This window comes from Vanessa cardui, chromosome 19 (genome assembly GCF_905220365.1).
Source record: "Vanessa cardui chromosome 19, ilVanCard2.1, whole genome shotgun sequence".
NCBI classification, from domain to species: domain Eukaryota; kingdom Metazoa; phylum Arthropoda; class Insecta; order Lepidoptera; family Nymphalidae; genus Vanessa; species Vanessa cardui.
The window spans coordinates 2065307-2090865 of NC_061141.1; the positions used below are offsets into that span (position 1 = coordinate 2065307).

Genomic DNA, 25559 nt, shown 5'->3' on the forward strand with positions numbered 1-25559 from the left:
TACGAAATAGCACAGAGTAAAGAGCTTTTAGTGAACTGCGCAATGGTTAACGAGGTAAGAGTAATTATAAGAATTGAAAACCAATGGAACTGCAACATCTAAACTCGGGTTTTAAAATACGAAATTCAATAACTTAGGAACCGTATATGACAACTTTTTAATTTCTTAAATTGACCATTTGTTATTTATAACACACTTGAATTTCTATAATTCTGACACATGTGCATTCCACCAACCCGAATCGGAACAGCGTAGTGTAATATGTTCCAAACCTTCTCAAAGGGAGAGGAGGCCTTAACCCAGCAGTGGTAAATTTAGTTGTTGTTGTTGTTGTCGTGCACCTTATATATGTGAAAAATAAATAGCTGTGATAATTTTTTCGTACTTTAATATATATTTTATTCATTTTGTTTTACGGTCTACAGCTGATCGCGGGTCCGGAGGCGTCGCCCACACCTATACCGCCTCGATGCCGATGTACATTTTATTAAAATATTTTACAGAAATATTGTAATGCAAGTTGACAGCACTATCTCCTTCAGGAAATTATAATAACTCCATAAGGATCTGTAATTTAATGTTTTAAATACCTTGATTAATGACTTTACATTGTTAACATCTTATTACTTACTTATTAAATAACGATTAATAAGTGAGGCATTTAGACATCAGTCTATACTATGAGGAATCAAAAGTTATTTTACTTAAAAAATACAACTTGATTAACATAAGAATTAATAACATTAAATGCTTAAATATATACAAATATCAACTAAAACTACTTACTGTATAAATCTTGACCGCGTGGAATGGTGGCAACTTGTCGTTATACTATATGTTAATATACATATATTGTTATCATCATTATCATAATTACATTATTACATAGAATAAAACAAAGTCGTTTACCGCTGTCTGTCACTTTGTAATCTTAAATCTTTATAATTACTCAATGGATTTTTTAAATAGATAGAGTGATTCGAGAGGAATGTTTTTGTATATAACACATGGACAATATAGTAAAGACACACTGATAATTTTAGAAGTAACTAATGTGATGTAGTAAATAAACAAATTCTGTACTATATTTAGTATCAGTATTGCATCCGTGCGAAGCCGGGGCGAATCGCTAGTAGAATTTTAATTATATATGTATTTGTATATCTATGCAGATATAGAAATGACACGATACTTTTTCTTGAGAGTTCATTTTCAGAAAGGCTCAATACGAGACCTTTCTGATACATTTTCTTATTGTTTATTGTACAGAATTTAATTATTTTAAGAGACAGGGGTACTATAATGCTGTATTTTCCCAAGTGTAAGGCTTTGGTTTCGAAATAAAACTCTTGTTTCATGGTGCGCCATTATTTCTTATGTGCCGTTGTCTTTGTGGCCGGCTTTCAGCGGGATGACACAGTTTATTCGTATTCATATAATTGGACGATAAAAATACATATTTTATTATTAATATTAAGGGTTCATAATATTTTTATTGGTATATTAAATAAAAAAGTTTATTTGGTTCATTGCGGATACAATATCCAATTTAATTAATCTATTAACAATTATCGTTTGTGGAACTTTGTAGCATCATATTAAGTTTATGAATACGTGTTAAATTGTATTGAGCTTAAAACGTTCATATTTTCTTATAAAATCAAAATCAAAATAAACTATATTCAAGTAGGCTTTTCCAAGCACTTGAATCGTCATTTAACAATTAAGTGAAGCTACAACCGGTTCGTAAAGTAAATTCTACCGAGAATAACCGGCAAGAAACTCAGAAGTTACTCTTTTTTAATATTTAAAAAATACAAAGTCAAGTTAGTTAAATAATTATTTAAATTAATACATCCTGCTTGGAGGTCAATAGGTATTAACTCCACGCTTTTTTATCATCTATAAAATCTTGTATCGAATAATATGCCTTTTTTTACCAATATATTTTTTATAAACGAATTGAATTTACGAAATGGCAAAGTTACAAATGTCTGTGGAATTTTATTATAATTTAGCCAAATAAATTTTTAACAGATAGTATTTTAAATACGTTTTGTATCTTCATGTTGCAGTATTGAATCAAATGCAAAGCTACTATAAGTTCCAAGAGAATACTATGCTGGGAAGAACACCAATCTTGACGGGACTTTCATGTTTGTAATGAGGAATAACTTGGGCTACAGCAATGACATTATTATTAAATTTAAAGGGCAAAGCACTCAAGACCGTAGCTCGTAAAAAATAACTATAACAGTAACAAAAAAATACACGCATTCCAAAATAAATACAATATGCTATTTGACAATGCGAAAAATAAAGTGTCAATTATTATAATCAGTGTATATTATGAGTTTAAAAATGGTTATTTATCAACGAAAGTTGAAAATAATACTTAAGTTATTCAAAAATCCATAAACAAAAAAGCATTTTTTCAAACGTTTGTCACGTGACACAAATCACTCCTGATTGGCCGGGCTTATGATGAAGTCACTTTCTTGTTAACCTTGATTTTCTACTATATGTACCACAGATTCAAATACAGGAAAGTGACGTCACTGACCCTATTGCAACGCCATATTGTCCAAGTAGCGTTTTCGAGCACTATTTAAATATGGGATTTTTGATATGATCGACAAATATGTACTAGAAATAAAAAAATCTACTTTTACTGGGTTCCTTAACCTCCACTAAATAATATAAAATGGATTTTAAAAACCAGTCAAATAGCCTATTTTGTTTATACTTTGTATCGACATAAAGTTATATATTCACAATAAATAAATATATTCCGTTACTGATAACTTATATGTTTATCTTTAGATTAAACCGTTCACCACATCAGAACACTTTGCTGCATACATTCCGTCAAAGAGTTAATACGGATACAACTTTCGGTACACTGAAGATAGATTGGTGTTCGAAGCAACATTGAACGATGCAAACATTCCGAATATATTTTTCAAGTACATGAACTCAGGATCAAAATCATACTTTATTCAAATAGTCTTATATAATATCAGACTCATGTTGATTCTATAGAGAACGGAACAGATTCTCTATAGTTACAATTTTTTTATCTATAATAATATAAACATCAAGTTCTATAGTGTACATAATCCTGTATAGTATATATATAATATATAGTGTTGAACGAAAATGAAGTGACGTCACCGGACATACAACTAAGCGTAAAGGAATATATCTGACAGGCGGCTAGGCGACGGCCATATTAGTTGAGACAGAGAGGATAAAAAGATTGATTTCAGTTGCATATTTAAAGTATTGTTTTATGTTGTTGTTATTTTTATTAAATATAATTGTGTTTGTTTGTTAATAGTATTTTTGTGAATAATAGATTATATCAGAAGTGGGATAGGACTGATGTCCTATCCGACTCGCCTTCTGACATTTTCTTCTATTTTTTAATGAATATGATTGTTTAAATATTTTATTTCATTTTAATGTTTTAAAATTTATTTTCTTTAAAGACCGGTGATTACTTTGAATTTATGATTTCAGATTTTATTTTGGATTACCGTTGTTAGTAGTGGTAATTTATTTGTAATGTCAGACCGAAAACGTGAAAGACATAGTCGAGAAAAAGGACGAAGCCGACATGGCCGACATCGTGAGAAGTCATCCAGCAATGTTAGACGTCAAATGGATTTAATTCTTGAACGTCCAAATGTATTAGAAGGTAATAATGTGCAACCGTCGCCAACGTCGGAAGCCGTAACTCCACAGGTACTCTCGGACCTACACAGCACACAAACGCCGCGGATGACAAAGGATGTGGAAAGGGCAGACGCTGGGTCTTCGTCGAGGACGCAATCTGTGAGTGCTATCACTGATGCAGAAACGACTACCACTGAGCGCATTGTAGATGCATTTCGCTCTATAAATACTTTGGTAAATCATTCATTTTATATTTCAAATTTTGATCCCAGTGTTCATGACATCGATGTTTGGTGCGGTGAAGTAGATCGCGCGATAGCAATTAATAAATGGAATGATAATGAATGCCTCCCTCGTATAGGAAATTGTCTGAAAGGTGATGCTAGATTATGGCTTAATGAGTGGGTTACAACAGATCGTAGTTGGAGTAATTTTAAGAGAGAATTTAAGCCACTATGTCCTAAAAAACCCGATGTTGCAAATATTTTATTTGATGTCATGAATACGGATTCAAATAATTATCTCACTTATGCGGATTATGCACGTCGTTCATTACTTCGTCTCAGGGTAGTAAGATGATTAAGTGATGAATTAATTTCTGCAATAATAATTCGTGGTATCAGAGATCCATAGATACGTGCTGCCGCGACTAACGCTAAATTAATGCCTAATGATCTGGTAGAATTCTTCTCTATATATGTGAAACCCGATTTCTCTAAACGCAATGTGGTAGCTTCTGGGTCGCATAATAGAAATGATTTTGCTAAAATTAATAATGATAACACTAATAATAGGAAACGTCAATTTGTTGATGGTAGATGTTTTTCTTGTGGCCATGCAGGACATAGACAGGCTTTTTGCAAGAAGAAAGTCACAGTGGGTCATTCAGGTCAACTAGGTCAACCGTTTAATGTGAATAGTTCTAATTCAAGATCTTTTACGATAGGAGCAAAAAGCGAGCCGTGCTCTTTTTGCAAAAAGTCTGGTCATCGCGTTGACACTTGTTTTGCTAAATTGAAGTCAGAAACAAGAAATAGAGACAATGTTAACTTCTGTAAGGAAAAAAGAAATACACGCGACAGTGATGTGGTAGTAGCAGTTATATGTGGCGTGCCAGTAGACATTCTAATTGACAGCGGTTCTACTATTTCTTTGATATCGTTGTCTTTACTGAAACATTTTGATTGTGTTCGGAAACCATGTTTTCGTGTTTTAAGAGGTATAGGAGGACAAGAAATAGAAACTACTCAATATGTCACTTTACCGATTGAGTTTGATGAAATTGCTTTAGAGGTTGAATTATTCGTAGTTCCATCAGAACTTATGAACAGTCCTGTAATTATAGGCACTGATGTACTTAACCGTGAAGGAGTTACATATGTTCGTACGTGTGATCGTCAATATTTAAAACATGTTTCTAATGAGGTGACTGATGTGTTTACGATTGAGTCTGATAGACATATGCCATTAAAAACCGAACTTACTGGTGAGAATTTACAACATTTACACGAAATGTTTTGTAAATTCTCGGGATATTTTATTACGGGAACTGCAACTTCAACTGTCAAAACAGGTACTATGTCTATTAAACTCAAGAGTCAGGAACCAGTAAATTATCGACCTTACCGTCTTTCGCAGGCGGAGGTTTTGCGAGTGCGTGTAATTGTCAGGGACGTACTCGACAAGGGAATTATTAGGGAATCGGAATCTGACTATGCGAGTCCTATTCTTTTAACTACAAAAAAAGATGGTACGCATCGTATGTGCGTTGATTTTCGCAAACTTAACGAGCTCACTGTTAGGGAACGATTTCCTTTGCCTTTGATCGATGATCATATTGATCGTCTTGGTCATCACAAGTACTTTACGAGTTTAAATATGGCTACTGGATTTCACCAGATACCAATGGAAGAACAGTCTATTCGATTTACTGGGTTTGTAACACCGGAAGGACATTATGAATATCTTAGGATGCCTTTCGGTTTAACGAATGCCCCGATTGTATATCAGCGAATAATTTCTAAAACACTTCGTCACCACATTGAATCTGGTAAAGTCTTAGTCTATATCGATGATATTTTGATTATGAGTGATACAATTAAGGAAGGATTTACTATTTTATGTAACGTACTGAATACTTTAACAGACGCCGGATTTTCTATAAATTTACGAAAGTGTTCCTTTTTGTCCACAAAAATTGAATATTTAGGCCGTACAATTAGTCAGGGTCAGGTACAGCCGAGCGTTCAAAAGGTCCAAGCACTTTTAGACGCCCCCGTTCCCAAGAATGTCAAACAAGTACGTCAGTTTTTAGGGTTAGCTAGTTATTTTCGCAAGTATATTCCTGGGTTTGCATTTAAGACAGCTTGCATTTCTAGAATAACTAAAAAAGATGTTCCTTTTATCTGGGGAGATGATCAAGAACGCGCGCGACAGGAAATTATTGAATATTTAACTAAGGAACCCACTCTCGCGATTTATGATCCGAAGTTACCAATTGAAGTCCACACTGATGCGAGTGCAATGGGCTATGGTGCGGTACTTTTACAATTACCTCCGTCAGATCATAAAAGAGCTGTAGCATACTTTAGTACGTCAACAAAAGGGGCGGAGGTAAAATACCATTCATACAAACTAGAGACTCTGGCTGTTGTAAAGGCTCTACAGCACTTCAGGCATTACTTAGTTGGTGTAAGTTTTAAAGTTGTAACTGATTGTAATGCTTTAAAGCTAACACAAAGAAAAAAAGATCTTATGCCTAGAGTTGCTCGTTGGTGGATCTTCAAGATTTCAATTTTGATTTGGAGTATCGCAAGGGTTCTTCTATGTCTCATGCCGACTATTTAAGTCGAAATCCCGTCGCGTCGAATTCGCGTTCAGAAGCCGCAAAATTGGGCGCAAATCGCACAATCAGCAGATGAGGAGACTCTGGCGTTACTCCAAAGACTTACTGACGGACAACTTGACGATACTCGATATGTAAAAAAGAATGAATTACTTTATTACAAGTATTCCCCCATTGAAGAACAACCCCGATTATTGTGTTTTGTCCCTAAAGGACACAGACTTAGCCTACTTCGCGTCTTTCATGACGAACATGATCATATAGGAACTGATAAAACTGTGGACTTAATTTTGAAACATTTTTGGTTTCCCAATCTTAGAGCATTTGTGCGTAAATACATTTCTCACTGTGTTATATGTCTGTCACATAAAAAAATACCTAGAGAATCTTTGCAACCGATCCATTCGTGGCAAAAGCCCAACTCACCATTTGAGATTATCCATATTGATCACTAGGCCCGTTGCCAGAATCTAATGGCAATCGATATATTCTCATAGTTGTTGATGCCTTTTCAAAATTTTGCCTTTTGTATCCAATGTTTAGACAGGATTCTAATGAATTGAAACGCTTAATTACTAACACAGTATCTCTTTTTGGCACCCCCAAAATGATTGTTGCTGATCGAGGCAGAATGTTTCAAAGTATTGAATTTGTTAATTGGCTTACTGAACTTGGTTCAGAAATACATTTAATCACCCCGGAGATGCATCAATCAAATGGACAAGTGGAACGCTATTGCCGTACACTACTCAATATGATCCGTATAGAAGTCAACTACCGCCAGGAACAATGGTCCGAAGTCATGTGGAAATTGCAATTAACTCTTAATATAACAAAACATAAGACAACTGATTATTCCCCACTTCATCTTCTTGTTGGTATTGATGCAGCAACCCCTGTGATTCGAAATTTGATTCGTGATGTGGCCCTTGAAGGATGTCAGCCCAACCGCCAAGCTTTACGCGAGTTAAGCAGACAACGTGCCTCTGAACGTCTTCTTCGTAACCGTGAGCAACAGGATAAATCTGTTAATAAGGATAGAACAGCACCTCGTACCTTTGATATCAACTCGTATGTGTTTGTTATTAAAAAGGCTCAAGCAACAGGCAAACTTGACTCTGGGATGCGGGGTCCTTACCGAGTGTTAAAAGCTTTACCTCATGGGCGGTATGAGCTCGAGCTGTTGGCCGGCTCTTATGGGAAGTCTTCTCGAGCGGCTGCTGAGTTTATGGTTCCTTGGCGAGGCGAGTGGACTCCTGACACCTGTGCTGCATATTTTGAGAGTAAGTAAAAGACATGCTTCACGTTGTGCCTCTGTCTTATGTACCTGAGATATGCTTCACGTCGTGCCTCTATCTCGTGTACATTTGGGATAGCCTCACGTCGTGCTTCCTCCCTTATGTTTTGTTTTTGAGATATGCTTCACGTCGTGCCTCTGTCTCGTACATTTGGGATAGCCTCACGTCGTGCTTCCTCCCTTATGTTTTGTTTTTTGGAGATATGCTTCACGTCGTGCCTCTATCTCGTGTACATTTGGGATAGCCTCACATCGTGCTTCCTCCCTTATGTTTTGTTTTTTGGAGATATGCTTCACGTCGTGCCTCTATCTCGTGTACATTTGGGATAGCTTCACGTCGTGCTTCCTCCCTTATGTTTTGTTTTTTGGAGATATGCTTCACGTCGTGCCTCTATCTCGTGTACATTTGGGATAGCTTCACGTCGTGCTTCCTCCCTTATGTTTTGTTTTTTGGAGATATGCTTCACGTCGTGCCTCTATCTCGGGTACATTTGGGATAGCCTCACGTCGTGCTTCCTCCCTTATGTTTTGTTTTTGAGATATGCTTCACGTTGTGCCTCTATCTCGTGTACTTGGGGCAGCCTCACGTAGCGCTTCCTCCCTTATGTTAAGTTTGTAAGATACGCTTCACGTTGTGCCTCTATCTCACTTGTTAATAGGAATAAATTCATAGCGTAATTTATCTTCTAAAATGTTATATATTTTTTTCTGTAGGTGCAGACTCATCAGAAGATGAGACCAAGTTGCTGAAGGTGTTCAACCTAGTATCTCGCCAGGAGCGGGATCTAGCAGAGAAGTACAGACTAATTCAAGAAAAGAGAACGAGGACGTTCTCGTGTCAGGAGAGGCCGTGTTGAACGAAAATGAAGTGACGTCACCGGACATACAACTAAGCGTAAAGGAATATATCTGACAGGCGGCTAGGCGACGGCCATATTAGTTGAGACAGAGAGGATAAAAAGATTGATTTCAGTTGCATATTTAAAGTATTGTTTTATGTTGTTGTTATTTTTATTAAATATAATTGTGTTTGTTTGTTAATAGTATTTTTGTGAATAATAGATTATAATAGTATATAGAAACGTTTTTTGAATAAAATATTTTTGCTATATGAATGTCATTCAGTGGTCAGTTGTAACGATAAGCCTACCAATGGCAATTATATAAAAATAATTTCATTCAAAGATAACCACGGTTTCATCAAAAATTGAAAATATTTAGCTTAGATAATAAAATACTATTTGATGAAAAGTCTGTGCAAATATATGTGAAATATGACAGTGTGCTTTTCAATAATTATTAATAATTATTATAATAAATCTATTAGCACTACAGTAACAGCGTAGTAACAGTCTGTAAATTTCCCACTGCTGAACTAAGGCATCCTCTGTCATTAAGGATGGGTTTGGAACATATTCCACCAAGCTGTTCCAATGCGAGTTGGTGGAATGCACATGTGGCAGAATCACGATGAAATAAGACACATGCAGGATTCCTCAAAATTTTTCCTTCACCAAATTATTAACACAAATTAAGCGCACACACACACGTATATGTATAGTGGCGCTTGCCTGGGTTTGAACCCCAAATCTTCGGTTAAGATGCACACGTTCTTATCACTGGGCGATCTCAACTCATATTAGCTATTAGCAGTACGAAGTCGATAAAATAGGAAAGTATAATTAAATATATTACAATAAAATAAACAAAGCAATGGCTCTCTACAGCTTGATGTGATTTAGCAGAATGTTATCTCGTTCATCGGTCCAGCATCAGATTGTCTTATATTCCAGTAACGCGATACAAATAGTGCAATTTTTACACTCCAGATATCCTTACATTTACACTTGTATATTTTGTTGCAGACATCCTGCCATTTTTTCAATAATAATTGATATAAGTATTAACAATATATTAATGTAGTAACTAATACAACAACTTCTGCTAACTATAAGTAACTTATAAGTTAATTAATCGATATTTGTAATTCATTATCAAAAATTTTTCGAAATTGTGTATCGATACATATACTTGTATCAGTCAATTTCTTTTTTATTTTGGACTCACATTATGACGCATTTAATGTAGCGTGCGTATAATTTGAGGTAAATTTCTTCAATTCAATTTATTTCTTATATAGTTAATGGCTTTTAGTTGTGCCGACACAGATTATTTCGCCAAGAAAATGTCATGTAGAAATCAGTTACTTTAATAATATCGTTTTAATTGGTCAATTTCATTAATAATGACAGTATAGGTAATTTTAGAATTGTTTGTTTAAATAAATGTAAAGAAAAGCGTTGTTTTTTTTTACATATTTATATGGACTAGGCGTTTGTCTTCCATCTCACCTGATGGAAAGTGTAGATGAAGACGAAGGTGGTACGTGCCTATCCAAAAGAAACTTGTTCACTCTACTCTTAAAGGCTCCGGAGTTCAATTTATCAGGAAAAATAGACGCAGGCAAGTCGTTCCAAATCTTAGCGACTCTTACCAAAAACGAGCTGACAAATCGTTTAGTTTTACTGGGTTCCTTAACTTCAAAATTCAAAATTAAATAGCCTATTCTTAACGAATATTATCAAAGTGTGCAATACGTTACCGCACAGTGTGTGTATAACCAGACAAAAGTGAAAACGATCTTAAAGTAAGATGGGGGCATTATCGAAGGGATCCGGTAACCATGTTTACTAACTTCTCGTGATGAGGGCATGTCAACCTGCCAACCTCGTAACTTCGTCGGTTTGTTACTAAACTAACGAATCTGTATTATTAAATAACAAAACTGTTATAAACAATGTAATATCACCAAAATTTACTTACTTTTCTTAAATATTATTAAGAGCTATATGCTTTTAATTTGGAAGTAAGATTTAAAAGTTTTTATAGCATTGTAAACGTGTAATTTACTTTCGATTGCTTTGATGGTCTATTGGTTAGTTATTAGGCTGCAATGTCAGACCCGAAGCCTGGAATTTATATGGGCGAATAATTGCTTCCCTGAGCCTTGGAAAGCACGTATACGGGAAGGTTGCTATGATTGGACCACTTAACTTTATAACATCATATCACATGAAATATCATCGACAAACGGATACCAAATGTTGTAATGTAATGCCATTTATGTAAATTAATCATATATAAATTATTGGCTATGAAAGTTGGAAGATTTTAAAAATATACTAAAATAACTTTTCAATGAGGAGTTGCTTTCTATGGACCAGCGTCACCTTGAATGGACCACTAAGTTGCCATCATTGGACTTAGAAACATTTGTATTAACGGTCCAATGAAGGTGACTCAAATGAAACACAATAAGAATTATTTTTATATTCAAAAGTTTTTATAATAATTATATATTTTTCTCCTTGTAAACAAATGTTATAACTAACTGTTTAGGAACTTTTCATGAGATCAACAATTGTTATAAGTCATAATATATTATTATAATAAATGACAACAATTGCGATAATATTAAGTAGGGACTTTTATAAAGAAAAAAAATCATATTTATATAGTTTCAAGCAAATTTTCATACGGAAAATTCACACAGACAAAAATATTTCTTAGAATTCTACTAAGTGAAAATAAGTAATTCGCTAAGTTTCTTTGATTGGACCGGTCCAATAATGGCTTCACCATAGTGATCCATTGATGGCAACTAGGTATATCAACAAAACGAAAGCGTGTATTTAAAAATATGTAAAATAAGGTAAAAAACTTCATCATCTCTGTAAGAGCAGATAAATTTGCTATCCTGATCTATTACAATCATCAAACATTAATAAATACTATGCTATTTACATAAGTTTGTTGATGGCTCGGTTTTTATATCACGGTCACCGCTGATACAGGTGTAAGCATTACTACGTGCCACACGTCGTAAGCGCACTGAGCTTTGGCGGATGGGCAACTGGTGCGGTACTGTTGCCTAGCATCGTATTGATCATAACACGTATAGTTTTTGAAAGAATTAGGTGGTCCAATGAAAGAGCCGGTCCAATGATAGCAACCTTCCTCTACAGTTACAAATAATTTATTGATTAAAGAAAAATCGTTTTCAATCTGTTTACACTATCAAACATTTTAGAGAATGCAGTGCAGTGCAGTGCAATGTGAATAAGATCTGTTACAATGTAATTAATAACAAAGTTTTTGCTTGCTATTGTAGGCATCGACCAAATATTGCGTCCAACAGTGATCAGCACATCGTAGTAAAATAAATGTTTAAGCTCATACGGGTCTGTTCGGGAATATGTACAAAATCTTGTTCACTAGAACTTGTCTCCCAACAACAACAGCAATAACAACAGCCTGTAAATTTCCCACTACTAGACTTCTGCCTCTGAGGAGAAGGTAAATTGCGGATTGGTGGATGCACATGTGGCAGAATTTCGCTGAAATTAGACACATCCAAGTTTCTCTACGATGTTTTCCCTCACCGCCAAGCAATAGATCAAAAAGCAAATTAAGCTCATAAAAGATCAGTGGTGCTTGCCTGGGATAGAACCCACAATTATCGGTTAAGGTGATTCGTTCTAACCGCTGGGCCATCTCGTTGTCTCCCAGTGCCATCGATATTGCAACATTTTTCGAATATTTGGTTGTGTAATACAGTACCTTTCAGCGATTCTTTTTTAAAGGTTATTTTATGTCATGCATGCTTTTTATCGTTCTTTTACAATGCTATACAGAAAGATCGGACGCACCTGGCAGCTTCCAGATGCGACAGCGGCTTTCTAACTGGTGATGGTTTTCAAAATAAATATTAATCATCGTTTTGATCATGATCATGATCAGGATTAGTCTGTAAAAATTGGATATTTGGTATCTGTAGGAACATCGATTGAAATAAAACTCGAAAAGAAACTCATGTTAATTTTAAAATGTATTTATTTTGAGCACTTCACGCTTACAATTATTTACAAAGAAATACTTATTCAAATAAAACGACATATTGGTAAGTCTTTAAGCATAAACAATAATATTAAAAATAGAAACCCATATAGTATGTGCTGTTTTAAAAAAGAACAAAATTTACAAACCTTTTAATTTTTTTTTCATATAAAACCTTTTTCACATTAAAAGTATTATATGTATAGTTTAAACATTCATCGTTATATATAACACCGAATTAAAAAAAAAATAAAGAAATAAATTAATATTTTTTTTACAAAAATCAAAAATATATATTCAACAAACGATTCTTTCGATGTTTTGCGTACGTATGTTCCAATTGTATATTTATTCAAAAGAGTCATATAAAAACCTTTTGTTAGTTCCGAAGTTGTAGTGCAGTGAAGCAACATCGATACACAATAGCGATCAGTTATATACACTAATCGGGCATAATTTCAAAATCAAAACAAAATGCAAGTACAAAAATATTTTTAACATAAAAAAAACCTAAGAAATAATGATCGTCCCATTTTTTTTGTCTGTTCATCGTAGTTAAATACCAAAATTCGTTTTTTAAAAAATTGAATTTCAATATTAATTTAATAAAATACAATACAAATTTAAGGATACAGACTTACCTACATTTTGATAGTTAAACGTGATAGCTTATAGTCTTTTGAAAATCAACGTGAAAGCAAATTTATTAAAAAAATATTAATAAATACGACCCGTTACAGTTCCTAATCCTATAAAAATAACTATAATTAAAACTCGATAATCACACGTAATTATTTAATAATTATATTACAAATACACTAATATCACCATTTAATATAAATACGTCACTACTACGTCAAATAAATAAACTAATAATCTTCGAAAATAGCGGACTTATTTTTTTAAATCTTTGACTAATAACAAATTATTATTATTAAAAAAAAACAATTCTGTCATAAAATATTTTAAATGTGACGTATGGATTCAATTTAAGAACTTTACACCGTTTCAGTAATCAAGATGGCGTAACTGAGTTGTGACGTCATTTACTGCTATCGATACAATAATGTCTTTCATTTATTTATATCTCAGAAAGTAACTACTAAAATGTTTTTTCTATGAAAATTAAAAAGTTGATTTATCCAAAGTATTGCGGTCCATGCTGGTAAGCATCCGCTCGTCTGTCAATGATGACCAGGTTGGCGGTCTTGGTAGGGTAACCGTGGTGGTAGACCCATTTCTTACCACGATCGCGACCTTCGGCCTTGAAGTGACTGTTAGCGTGCTTGTGGTGGGCGTCATGACCGCCAGAGGATTTGTGACCCTGGAATAATATTAATGTTTTTTATTACGCTATTATATTTATTATAAAATCTAAAATGTTTGTATGACAAATGTCATATAGCATGGAAGTGATTTTTTTATGTTAAATACTGTCTCTGTTTATTTTAGCCATAAGTAGCCATTCCTAATGGATTCCAAACAACTACTCAGGATATACTTCATTTCACATGTGTGTGTGCAAACACACATATGAAATAAACGTCATAAATCCAATTATCGGCGCCTACTAACGACTCTTTGTGCTGAGCTGTATATATAATAATAAAATTAAAAAAAAAGAAATATTTATATACATTATTAACTACTACAGCAATATTTAGTAAGATTCAGGTTTGTTAAGTGAGCCAGTGTAACAATACAAGGGACATCTTAGTTTCCAAAGTGGATGTCGTATTTTAGATGCAAGGAATGGTCAAAAATTTCTTACTGCTCCATATTTGTTGGACAGTTCAGCCCATTTGTCCGTCCTAATAATCTATGCTATAGAAGAATTACCTTGTGGAAATGCACATGTCCTCCTTTGTTGAAATGACCCGTTTCGCCCTTATCGTGTCCTTCGTGGGCAGCTTGCAGTTTAGCCTTCTTGAAGTGTCCTCCCTGAATAAAATGAAATCGAAATTGTACCCAAAAGTTGTTGGAAGAGAACGCTGCATTGGACCAAGAGCCGCGTGTTGCATCTCATGCAACTTTTGTTCATATAATTGACGAAAGATTCATATACTTTGCTGTTGTTTCGTTGGTCACCACCGCTAATAAATTTAAACACAGACACAAGATCTACCACCAAGCAAAAACTATAGCGAGAACTGTAATACGTTGAATATTTATCAATATTAAGTGGAAATTAATTTTAGAATATTAGATTCGTTACTAAAATTTATTAAGATGTAGGTAAGTTTATTGTCAAAATCTTTAAGGTTATTTATGACTAGATAATATATAGTAATAGTATAATACATTGCAAAAGGTGTTTGAACTGGTGTAGACATCGCTTGGCGCAATATTGATTATATCAGATTATTCAAACTAACTGCGCGTCTCGACTTGTTTTGTATAATTCTTATAATGTCCTAACTGATTTGAAGCATGCCGTCAAAAAAGTCAGCCTAGAATATTGAAAATTGGAATTCTTGGACCAGAAAATATTTTTGGAAACTTAACTTTAAATATTTAGTTTGTACGATTATTACGCATACGAATTCAGAACAGACAAAAAAGGCAAAGTATTGGACACAGTTTTTCATTTATCATTATTATTACAAATACATTACATTACAGTCGATTGACTCGTTGGTCCAGTGGTTACGTATAGGGCAACACATCTCGAGTTACAGGTTCAAGCCTCAGATTTTTCCGTTGAAAAAGTGGAAGTATATGTACTCTTGGTGCTTTGGAAAGTATGTGAATCTGTTGTTCTTGTACTTGATTTTTTTCCAGTTGTGACATATTTGCCATCCTACCAGATTATGAGAGTGCAAAAACTTGAATACAATAATATGTCCTACTACGTATTTCTTAGCTTTATCATCTCAATTAATCACCGTGACCAAACCAGTAACGGTAATATTAGTAATACCATTTCCATGAATATTCCTGCTTCTGTATCAACAACAACAGCCTCTCAATTCCCTACAGCTGGGTTAAGGCCTCCTCTCCCTTTCGAGGAGAAGGACTGGAGCATATGCCACCACGCTGCTCCAATGCGGGTTGGGATTCACATGTGGCAGAATTTAGCTAAAATTAGACACAGGCAGGTCTCTTCACGATGTTTTCATCGCCGCTGAGTTCGAGATGAATTATAAACAGAAATTAAGCACACGAAAATCCAACGGTGCTTGACTGGGTTTGAATCCGCAATCATCGTTTAAGATGTACGCGTTCTAACCACTGGGCTATCTCGGCTTCTGTATCATCAACAGCAGAATTTAATTACATCGGAAAGTCCATACAAGGTGAAATTATGAATATTCAATTCGAGTATAATATTACTATAAATTAAAATATTCAAAGGATGCAATGGAAAAGAAAGAAGTCGAGAAATTAATTAAACTTTAGTTGGAGATGAGATCGGAAAATAATTTATGACAGTTGGGAACTTGCAGTCATAAATATTTAGGTGTTTTATAAGAAAAAATATTACACTGTGTGCCAAGAAAAAGTATTTTATGAAAAATAGTGCGTTCAAAAGTTATTTAGATTCCTGGTATGTAGATAGATATTCAGTAACACTAAGGAGAGGCTACGAAAAGTAAATCTTAATCAGAAATTTTGAGCTATTGAGTTTTCCATCACTTTTGATTTAATCTGTGTCGTGATCGTCATCTAAGTAAGGCATCTTTAGGAAAACTGCATATTATGACGTAGAAAACTTAACTAAGACATAACGACGAAAACGCATACCGTATGGTATGTTAAGGTATCTTGCAAAAGATTAACCAAACCGCACTGAGGCAGTGTTGTAAGATACACAAGCCGTACCACTTATAAACTATATTGAAAACATAAATAAGATAAAATATTAGATATAATTAAGCAAAACTTAATTATAGACGCTTAGATTTGTTAATACAATTTATTTAGATATACCAAAAAAATTTAAATCAGCACTGTGGTTATAGGACATCATTTTCTCCTCAAGATTTATGGCCTTTTTCCAGCACTTTACTTGGCCCTTATCAAGGTTTTCGTAATATTACTTCATCGTATCCACAACCAGCAAAAGATACCTATGCAGTTTTCCAATCGAAGTATAAATATACTTCACGGTTACACATTCCAATATATGTACGATTTGCTTTCATAGACAAAAGTTTCTTGATTAATATAATATGATATTGTAAGGAGTGTCATCCCTACCACACCAGCCTACTTACTACAGGCTTATTCTAAGAGCCATTATCATCTCGCGCTGGACGGTCGTCATGCTGTCGGCACGTGAGATAATTAGTATTTTGCTAATTGTTATTATTGTCAGCTAGTTTAATAAAAGTTACTGTTAATCATAATATTATTATTTTGATGAAACATAAAATAAGATTGTTTTTTTTAATAAATTACCACTTCTGATTCTTATAACATATATATATTTATTTTCAAAAATCAACAATATGCATACTTCCACAGAAATTTATTTCAATTAAAAATGTCAACAATATTCAACATGCAAACTATTATGAAATATTTTAAATATTGGGAAACTCATATTAATAAATTAAAGTATGTTATAATTTTTGGAATGTATTCACTGAAATATGTATATTTATATTTGTTTGTAATAAAACGGTATTCATTTGCTTACCTACCGTACATTCATTTTAATTTTACTTATGAATTTCCGTTACCATACCAAAAATTCATCGAAATTCTGCCACATGTGCATTCCACCAACACGCATTGGAACAGCGTTGTGGAATATCTTCCAAACCCTCTCCTTAATGGAAGAGGAGGCCTTATCTCAGCAGTGGGAAATGTACAGGCTGTTACTTTAATTTACTTTTCTGATACCAATATTGTCATTCAAAACGTTGTTTTCCGTTACCAGGTTTAATGCAGAACGAAGTCTATGAAAAACAGATATTTTTGTCTTGCAGAGGCATATCACACAGAGTAACATCTATTTGATATATATATGGAAAGTGATATTTATATGATGCCTATTGAAAACAAAATGCTATGGTGCACCTATGAGGTCTCTGTGACCACCTACCGCACTGAACAAAAATAATTCGATCAGATTACATCATCACGCTATTTTAGTTTCTTAATTGATACTTAAACGCCCCGTACTGCAGGACTAGAAAAAATAAAGAAATGATTCCGCTACTAACGTGTTAATCCATAATGAATATCATTTAAAAGATCTCTCGACCAATGCGTCCATTTAATGGCATTTTTTGTATTCTTAGTCTTCTTATATTTGGAATGGAATATTAAATACCATTATATTTTATGATGTCGGCAATGGAAAGTCAACTGCGCAAGATGATTATTGTGCACAAGTAGGTGAGCAAGCACAGGTATAAATTATCTCTGCCATTGTCCGATGGGATAGGAAATCGCCACTACTGGAAAGAGTTCAGGGCCAGAGGTATTACGTGTTTTCTGAGGTACGGGACACACACAAATTACAAACTCCGAATTATTATTGAGAATTTTTTAAAACAAATTCCCACTAAATTTATATAGGCCTGACCAAGGAGTTTGAATCCATCCTCGGGTTTTTTGCTTTTGTACCTAGTTGCTAGACCAACGAGCTAGTCAGGTCAATTATTTTTAAATGGTGAACGTATTATCTTTAACGTCTTAGGTTTAGTCTTACGTTTTGTGTCATATTAACATTAACGCCTGTCATAATCATATAGATTATAGCGTCGTGTTCATATAACGTTCGCATCTTATGCCAACGTAATTGTGTTTGACGTCACAATTATTTCATATTTGGTGTTGGGTCTCTTTCATTCAAATTTACACAATTAATTCCTTTATTTTATATATTAATAGTGTAAAACGATCTTTGTTCCAGTGATTATGGGACTATACCTGCATATTATAAAGGATACGTTACGGTAGATGGGCAGACAATTAAAAATAAATCTTGATTGCAATTGAATTAATTGTTACGCTTTTACAAATAATTAATTTTTGAGAGAGGAAAAATGTTACTGGTCGGGTAGAAAGCAGTAACGCACTGTATATATAAAAAAAAAAAAAAAAAAACAAATAAAAAAAACGTGCGAACAGAGGTCGTCACTTTAAAATTTGTAGAATTAACATTAAGTTTCGCGGACGACCCACTTAACCTTCTTAGTGATTTAAAAGGCTGATGACTGGCTAGCTGACAATAATCTTTCTTCTTCGTTCTAAGATCTTAATCACTCATTTGTAACGCATATACTACTGATACAAAACTCTAAAATGATCTTATTACCACTGTTACCTATTTACTTAATGCCGGACTTTTGTACAATCTATTTTTAGTCTAAGGTATGTATTATACCATACAGCAGTACTTTGTATTGTTGTGTTTATTTTAAGGGTAAGTGAGCTGTGTTGTAACTTGTAAAACTGACAACCGAATAATTTTTTAGGTGTCAATTTTGATGATATCAAGTTTAATATCTCCTGCGCGATAGGATGGGTCCATTTACAAACAGGCGGATGTCTACCTGCCTCTTTTATCTCTCTGGAAAAGTTATGTTTATCCCCAGATTATGTGATGAGGCTGATGAGTCACTGGTGCTAATTGGACCGGAATACCTACTATAACAGGTGTTACCCAGTCTGTCTCATCGGGGGGTAGCACGGGATCACTTGTGCATGACGCCCCAACAAGTCTGTCTAAGTTAAATAATTTAAAACAAAACTACAGAGGTTTTACAACAAAATGCCAAATAAAATAAAAGACACAAATAACTGTGCTACATAAGCATTTTCATTCATAGATAACTAGCGCCCCGCTCTGGCTTCGCACGGGTGCAATGGTGGTCCTATATATACTACAGTTTTTTTTTTCTTTATTATATTGTCCTGTATATTTATTGTTGATTTACCTATTATATAAAAAAACTTCCTTTTATCAGTCTATCTATTAAATCGCATCAAAATTCGTTGCGTAATTTTAAAGATTGAAGCATACATAGGGATATATGGACACAGATAAAATATAATAATAGGGGATAAGAATTCAGATGATGATACTAAAATATTTTGGTAACGAAACGATCGACTCTAGACTATTACAAATGACAATATGAATGTAATCGTTGATTTAAAATAAAAGAACGAGAATCCCGCTGAGCGAATTTCGATTCTTTTCAGTTCTTAGGATTTTTTCGAACTGGTATAAATTCTTTCGATATCGAATACTGATTTCCTTGTACACGATAAATGTTATTAAAGTTATATAAAAAATAACATAAGAGTCCAAGTCATTCAAAAAGTCAAAGAGTATAAACTCATTCCTTTGTCAGAAAACAAAATAATATCTGTTTTAATATTTTTTTCATCGTGGTTGTATTACACAATGCTTTGTCTCCTTTTTTCGAATGTAAAATTACTGATGAAAGAAAAAGAAGTCGTTTTTTTAAATAGTTACTGCTACGTAACAACGGTAATTCAGGTCGTTAGATACAAAATTTAATATAAAAAAAAATTCAACTGAAAACAGTAAATAATCAAAATATTAATCAAATCTATACTGACATTATAGATTTGAAAGTAACTCTATCTGTCTGTCTGTCGCTCTTTAATTACTAAACCGTTGAACCAAATTTGATGAAATTTGGTTAAAGCAAATTTGAACTACAATGAAGGACATAGGCTACTTTTTTGCCTAACACATTCCAAGCCACCTCTAAAACGAGAGCGCAGTCTCAGGCGACAACTAGTGTTATGATAAAAGTTATTAGTTAGTACCTTCCTACCCGTACCTTGATAATACAATCAGGTTTATTAGGCTTGACTATTAGAGACTACGTTACGAGATGTGATGGTCCAGTGGTTAGAACGCTCGCATCTTAACCGATGGTTTCCGGTTCATAATATATGTGCTTAATTGTGTGTTTATAATATCATCTCGTGCTCGGCGGTGAAGAAAAACATCGTGAGGAAATCTGCATGTGCATTTCATCGAAATTCTGCCACATGTGCATTTTACCAACCTGCATTGGAACAGCGTGGTGGAATATGTTCCATACCCTTTCCTTATTTGGAGAGGAGCCCTTAGCCCAGCAGTGGGAAATTTACGGGCTGTTACTTTACATTAAGTTCTATATTTGAACTCTTATGATAAGTCGAGTAAAATTTATAAATGTATCCACAGACCATCGTTGGTGACGGATGAAACCAACTCCAAGCCATATTATCCATTGTATTTATCCAGTATTAAAATATTAATTTCTAACATGAAATATAACTAAATTAAAATATACAAAAATAATTATTATTTGTGAGGAACAAATACAAACATTGCACTTCGTTTCATCAACAGCATTGAGTCTTGACCGTATTTTTTCGTATTGATTGTTACTAAAGCAAATAAGATTTCGTCTTAAGCACTTCGACCTTGAATAAATTGGTAGTCGAATCGTGATGAGCGTTTCGCAATGCCAATTTAAAAATCAGCAGGATTAATTTCAAACAACACGAATTATATCTAGACCGGAAATTGTCACGACTTATTTCATGCGTTTAGCAACTATGATCAAAATAGAGAAATATAACAATAAATTTATTATTCTACTAATATTATAAATGCAAAATTTGTGAAGACGGATATGTGTATATTTATTACTGTTTCACGGAAAAACTACTGAATGAATTTGGATGAAATTTACACAGTAATACAGGTTGTATATCAGAATAGCACATCGGCTACAACTTATGACGTTATGTAATTCGGTCATAATGTAACGATGACACTCAGAGAGCGATTTGGCCCTTCACAGCAAGTAATTTAAATGAACATCTTCGAGCATATTACAGATTTAAAATGCAGGGACATAGCGGTTTGGTCCAATGACAAAAGAGCTGTGAACGTTGTAAGACATTCTGTAGTATATTTAGTATCAGCATGACATTCGTGCTAAGCTGGGGCGGGTCGCTAATAATCTATGTATAAATATATAAATATAAATAAGAGACAACGTCACATACATTACTCTGATCCCAATGTAAGTAGCTAAAGCACTTGTGTTATGAAAAATAAAGAAGTAGACAGAAGTAGCAGAAGTAACAACGGTATCACAAACACCCTGACCCAAGACAACGTAGAAAACTAATAATAATCTACATCGACTCGGCCGGGAATCGAACCCGCTACCTCGGAGTGGCGTACCCATGAAAACCGGTATACATACCACTCGACCACGGAGGTCGTATAAAAGTGTAATAACACTTACAGATTAATCATGAAATTGCAGAAACAATGATACCTACAAACTTGAAATTTGGTAGATTCTTTAGAGTGTAGACATCTGCTAGATTTTTACGAAACTCTACCCTAAGGGGGTAAATGGGGTTGGAAGCTTGTGAATAATAATAATAATTTCATCAACATGTTACCTGTCATCTTGACCGAATTTTTTAAATTAATTGATGCTAAAGTAAATAAGATTTCACCATAAAACATTCAACTTTGACAAGATTGACAAGAGCTGAGATGGCCCAGTGGTTAGAACGCGGCACAATTTTACCTAATAGTTGCATCCCGTTTCAACATTATTCAGAATATTCGACATTTATCTATACAGAGTAAAAAAAAATTGTCCAAAATGTATAATGTCCTAACCGATTTTGATAACGGCCTCTCTCAGAATTATCCACGGACAGATTACGCAAGAGTGTGCATACAGTGCAAACATAATTGCACTCTCATAATCCGATGAGACGGTACCAAACACAGCTGGTAGAGATAGGTGCAGGGCATATTTACATACTTTCCGAGGCTCAAGAGACATTTCACACATCCAGACCCTGAAACTATTTCTAACGAAATACAAAATAACTTTTTAACAGTTCGTTTGAACCAAAGACTTCCGGTTCTTCCTTAATGGTATAATATTAATACCATTAATATGGAATCATCTCGATGCTTTGCTGAATTCAACACAAAAATAATCATTAATTTCGCTTACTCTAGAATACATAAATAATATACAGTACGAGAATAACCGGACGAATGATTCTTTTTTTTTTTAATTTGGTGAAAATCTATAACCAAATTTTAGATAAAATAATTGAGGCAGTATAACGACAGCTCAAAGGACTTAACATCTTAGTTCTCAAATTTGGTGATGTATTCGTTATTTAAGTAATAGTAAAAAATACGGCACCAATATTTAAGGCCCAGATAACATCAGAAGATCCTTTTGTGTGTCCAATATCAATTAAAAAGTTCTTTAAATTGAAGAATGCTAGAGATTTCTTGGAACAAGTATTGTAAGAGGAAGTATTCTATGAGAACTCACCGACGAATGTTCTTTGTCCTTGTGGTAGCCTCCATCGTGTTCTTCTTCGTCCTCATCACCTTCTTCTTCAAAGAATTCTACCTTCTTCTCATACTCATCTTTTTTGTGAATATCATGGCTGCCTTTCGTGCTGTGCCCTTTTGAATGTTTGCCAGATTCTTCATACTTTAATTATAAAACAAAAATTAACATTTGTTAACAGTTTACCTATTCACCTCTCTTTTCTTTTCCATTTTGTAAAAGATCAAGTGTTTGCTGTTATTTTTCTAAAACGTCCAATGAATTATTTAAAACCTACAACAGTGTCACAATATCTATGTACATCACAAAACTTAGATACCTCTCTCTCTTCTACATTCACCACCTTGTATAAACGAAAAACAAATTAATGTTGAAAAACTTCATCAGAGGTACTATCCATTAATATTTCTAGTACATTTTTTTCCAAAGCCTTTTTGCACATAACTGTTTATCAAGCCCAATCATTAGTTCGAAGTAACCACTTAGGCCAAAAAGCTAGCTATACTATAATTAATAATCGTTGCATATAAAGGATATATTAAAAATGGCAATTTTTTTAAATATTATAGGATACGAAAGTCGTTTATTGGATTAAGGTGGTATTTTGTAACATATTGAAATTTCTATTTTTGAATATAATACCACAAACCCATATATATTATATTTCTAGTTTATCACTAGTTATTATAAATGCTATCAGAGATCTGGATTGGCTGATCAATGCTTTTAAACAAACAGAAAAATAATATCTTCAGCTCTAAGTAAAGGTAATTTCACATGTTTAAACGGCTCATAGTAAGACATTTGGTAGCGTAAGAGATACAATTTATTATACTTTGTATTATAATGATTGTACTTTTAGTATAGCAAGCTGCTTCATTCCCGTTTGAAAAGTAGTAGACGGAAATACTTCATCACAGTCTACCGTCAGTCCAAATGCTATTTCTTCTTAACTTTGTTTTTGGTAGATGTAGATATGAACAAATAATCTAGTATTATATAATAAATTAATATTTCTAAAGTCATACCTTGGCGTGCTTCTTGCCATGTTCCTCGTGGTGATGGGAGCCATAGTGATCATCTTCTTTGTGGTGATGTTTGTCGATACCGCCGTGGTCGTCATATTTGTCTAAGTGATCTTCCTTGTCGTGGTGACCTTTCTTGGTCTTGGTGTCTTTATGAACGCCCTGAAAATTCAAAAAAAAATAAAATATCATTACAAGTTTAAATTCAGATTTTGTTTTGTATATAATTTCGATAATACTTATCACGATTTTGGAACCGATTTTTTATCTCGATAGACGTAATCTTTTCTATATATTACAGGTATAAAATTTGTGTGTAGGTACTACTCACTCATTATATATTCTACCGCCATGCAGTAATATGTAGTTTTATTGTGTTCCGATTTCAAGTGTGAGCGGAGCAGTTCAACTACAGACACAAGGAACATTTTATCAAAGTTGGTGGCGCGTTAGTCATGTAGGGATTGTTCAATATTTCTTATATGCTATAAAAAAATCTATGGGCGTTTTGTAACTCTTTTGCCTGACCACTTTTTTATGCTATACTGATGGTAAGTGGTCACCACCACCCATACACAGTGGCTCTTTAAGAAACATAGACAATTTCTTACATCGGCTATTAGCTACCGATCTTGAGAACTAAGATGTTACGTCCCTTTTAACTGTAGTTAAACGGTTCACTCTCCTTTGAAATCGGAACACAACAATGCTAAGTACCATTGTTTGGCGGTAGAATAATATCTGATGAGTGGGTTGTACCTATACAGACGAGCACAAAGCTATATCAAAAATAAAATAAAAATAAGCCGATCCATTAACGGTACAGTTGATGACATAAATCATAAATTTTAAGGGTTAACAAGAACTAGTCATACGTATAATATCAAAGGTACAGTTAGCGGTTGAGGTGAGACCGATATTTGAATGAAATTCAGATCTCGCATCACGCATTGTTGGGCTGCCTTAATTAATTCCACGCTGTATTACAGTGGAATATAATTGACTTGTGAACTCAGCTGTCTCACTACTACTACATGTTTTTTTTTGGCAAAAACTATCTCACTCATTACTCGCTTTAACGTGATAATATTAATATTTAAATTTCGAGTAAGGAACTGGTTTGTTATCTATGTTCTGATTCAAAAAAAATCAAAAAATCAAAATAAACTTTATTCAAGTAGGCTTTTATAAGCACTTTTGAATCGTCATTTTACAATTAAGTGAAGCTACCACCGGTTCGGAAAGTAGATTCTACCGAGAAGAACCGGCAAGAAACTCAGTAGTTACTCTTTTTTAACATTTAAAAAATACAACGTCATGTTAATTAAATACAATTATTTCAATTAATGTATCCTGCTTGGAAGTCAACAGGTATTAACTCCACGCTTTTTTATCACACATGTAAACACAATCATTTACGCACACTTAAAACATGAAGACATTCGTGTCGCTAGCCGCACACTAATAATATTTTAAATTTTACGGCA

General features: G+C 33.9%; 1 protein-coding gene across 1 annotated transcript in view; it reads right to left on the minus strand.

The window, feature by feature from the left end:
- Positions 1-13610: 13610 nt before the first annotated feature.
- LOC124538081 (uncharacterized protein DDB_G0283697-like) overlaps positions 13611-25559 on the minus strand; it is a 34920-nt gene continuing 22971 nt past the window's right edge. The window contains exons 3-6 of the mRNA XM_047115085.1: positions 24076-24234; positions 23027-23191; positions 14556-14657; positions 13611-14040 (exon numbers count right to left, since the gene is read on the minus strand). Coding sequence (XP_046971041.1) covers positions 13855-14040; positions 14556-14657; positions 23027-23191; positions 24076-24234 — 612 coding nt within the window. The 3' untranslated portion in view covers positions 13611-13854. The remainder of the gene's footprint in view (positions 14041-14555; positions 14658-23026; positions 23192-24075; positions 24235-25559) is intronic.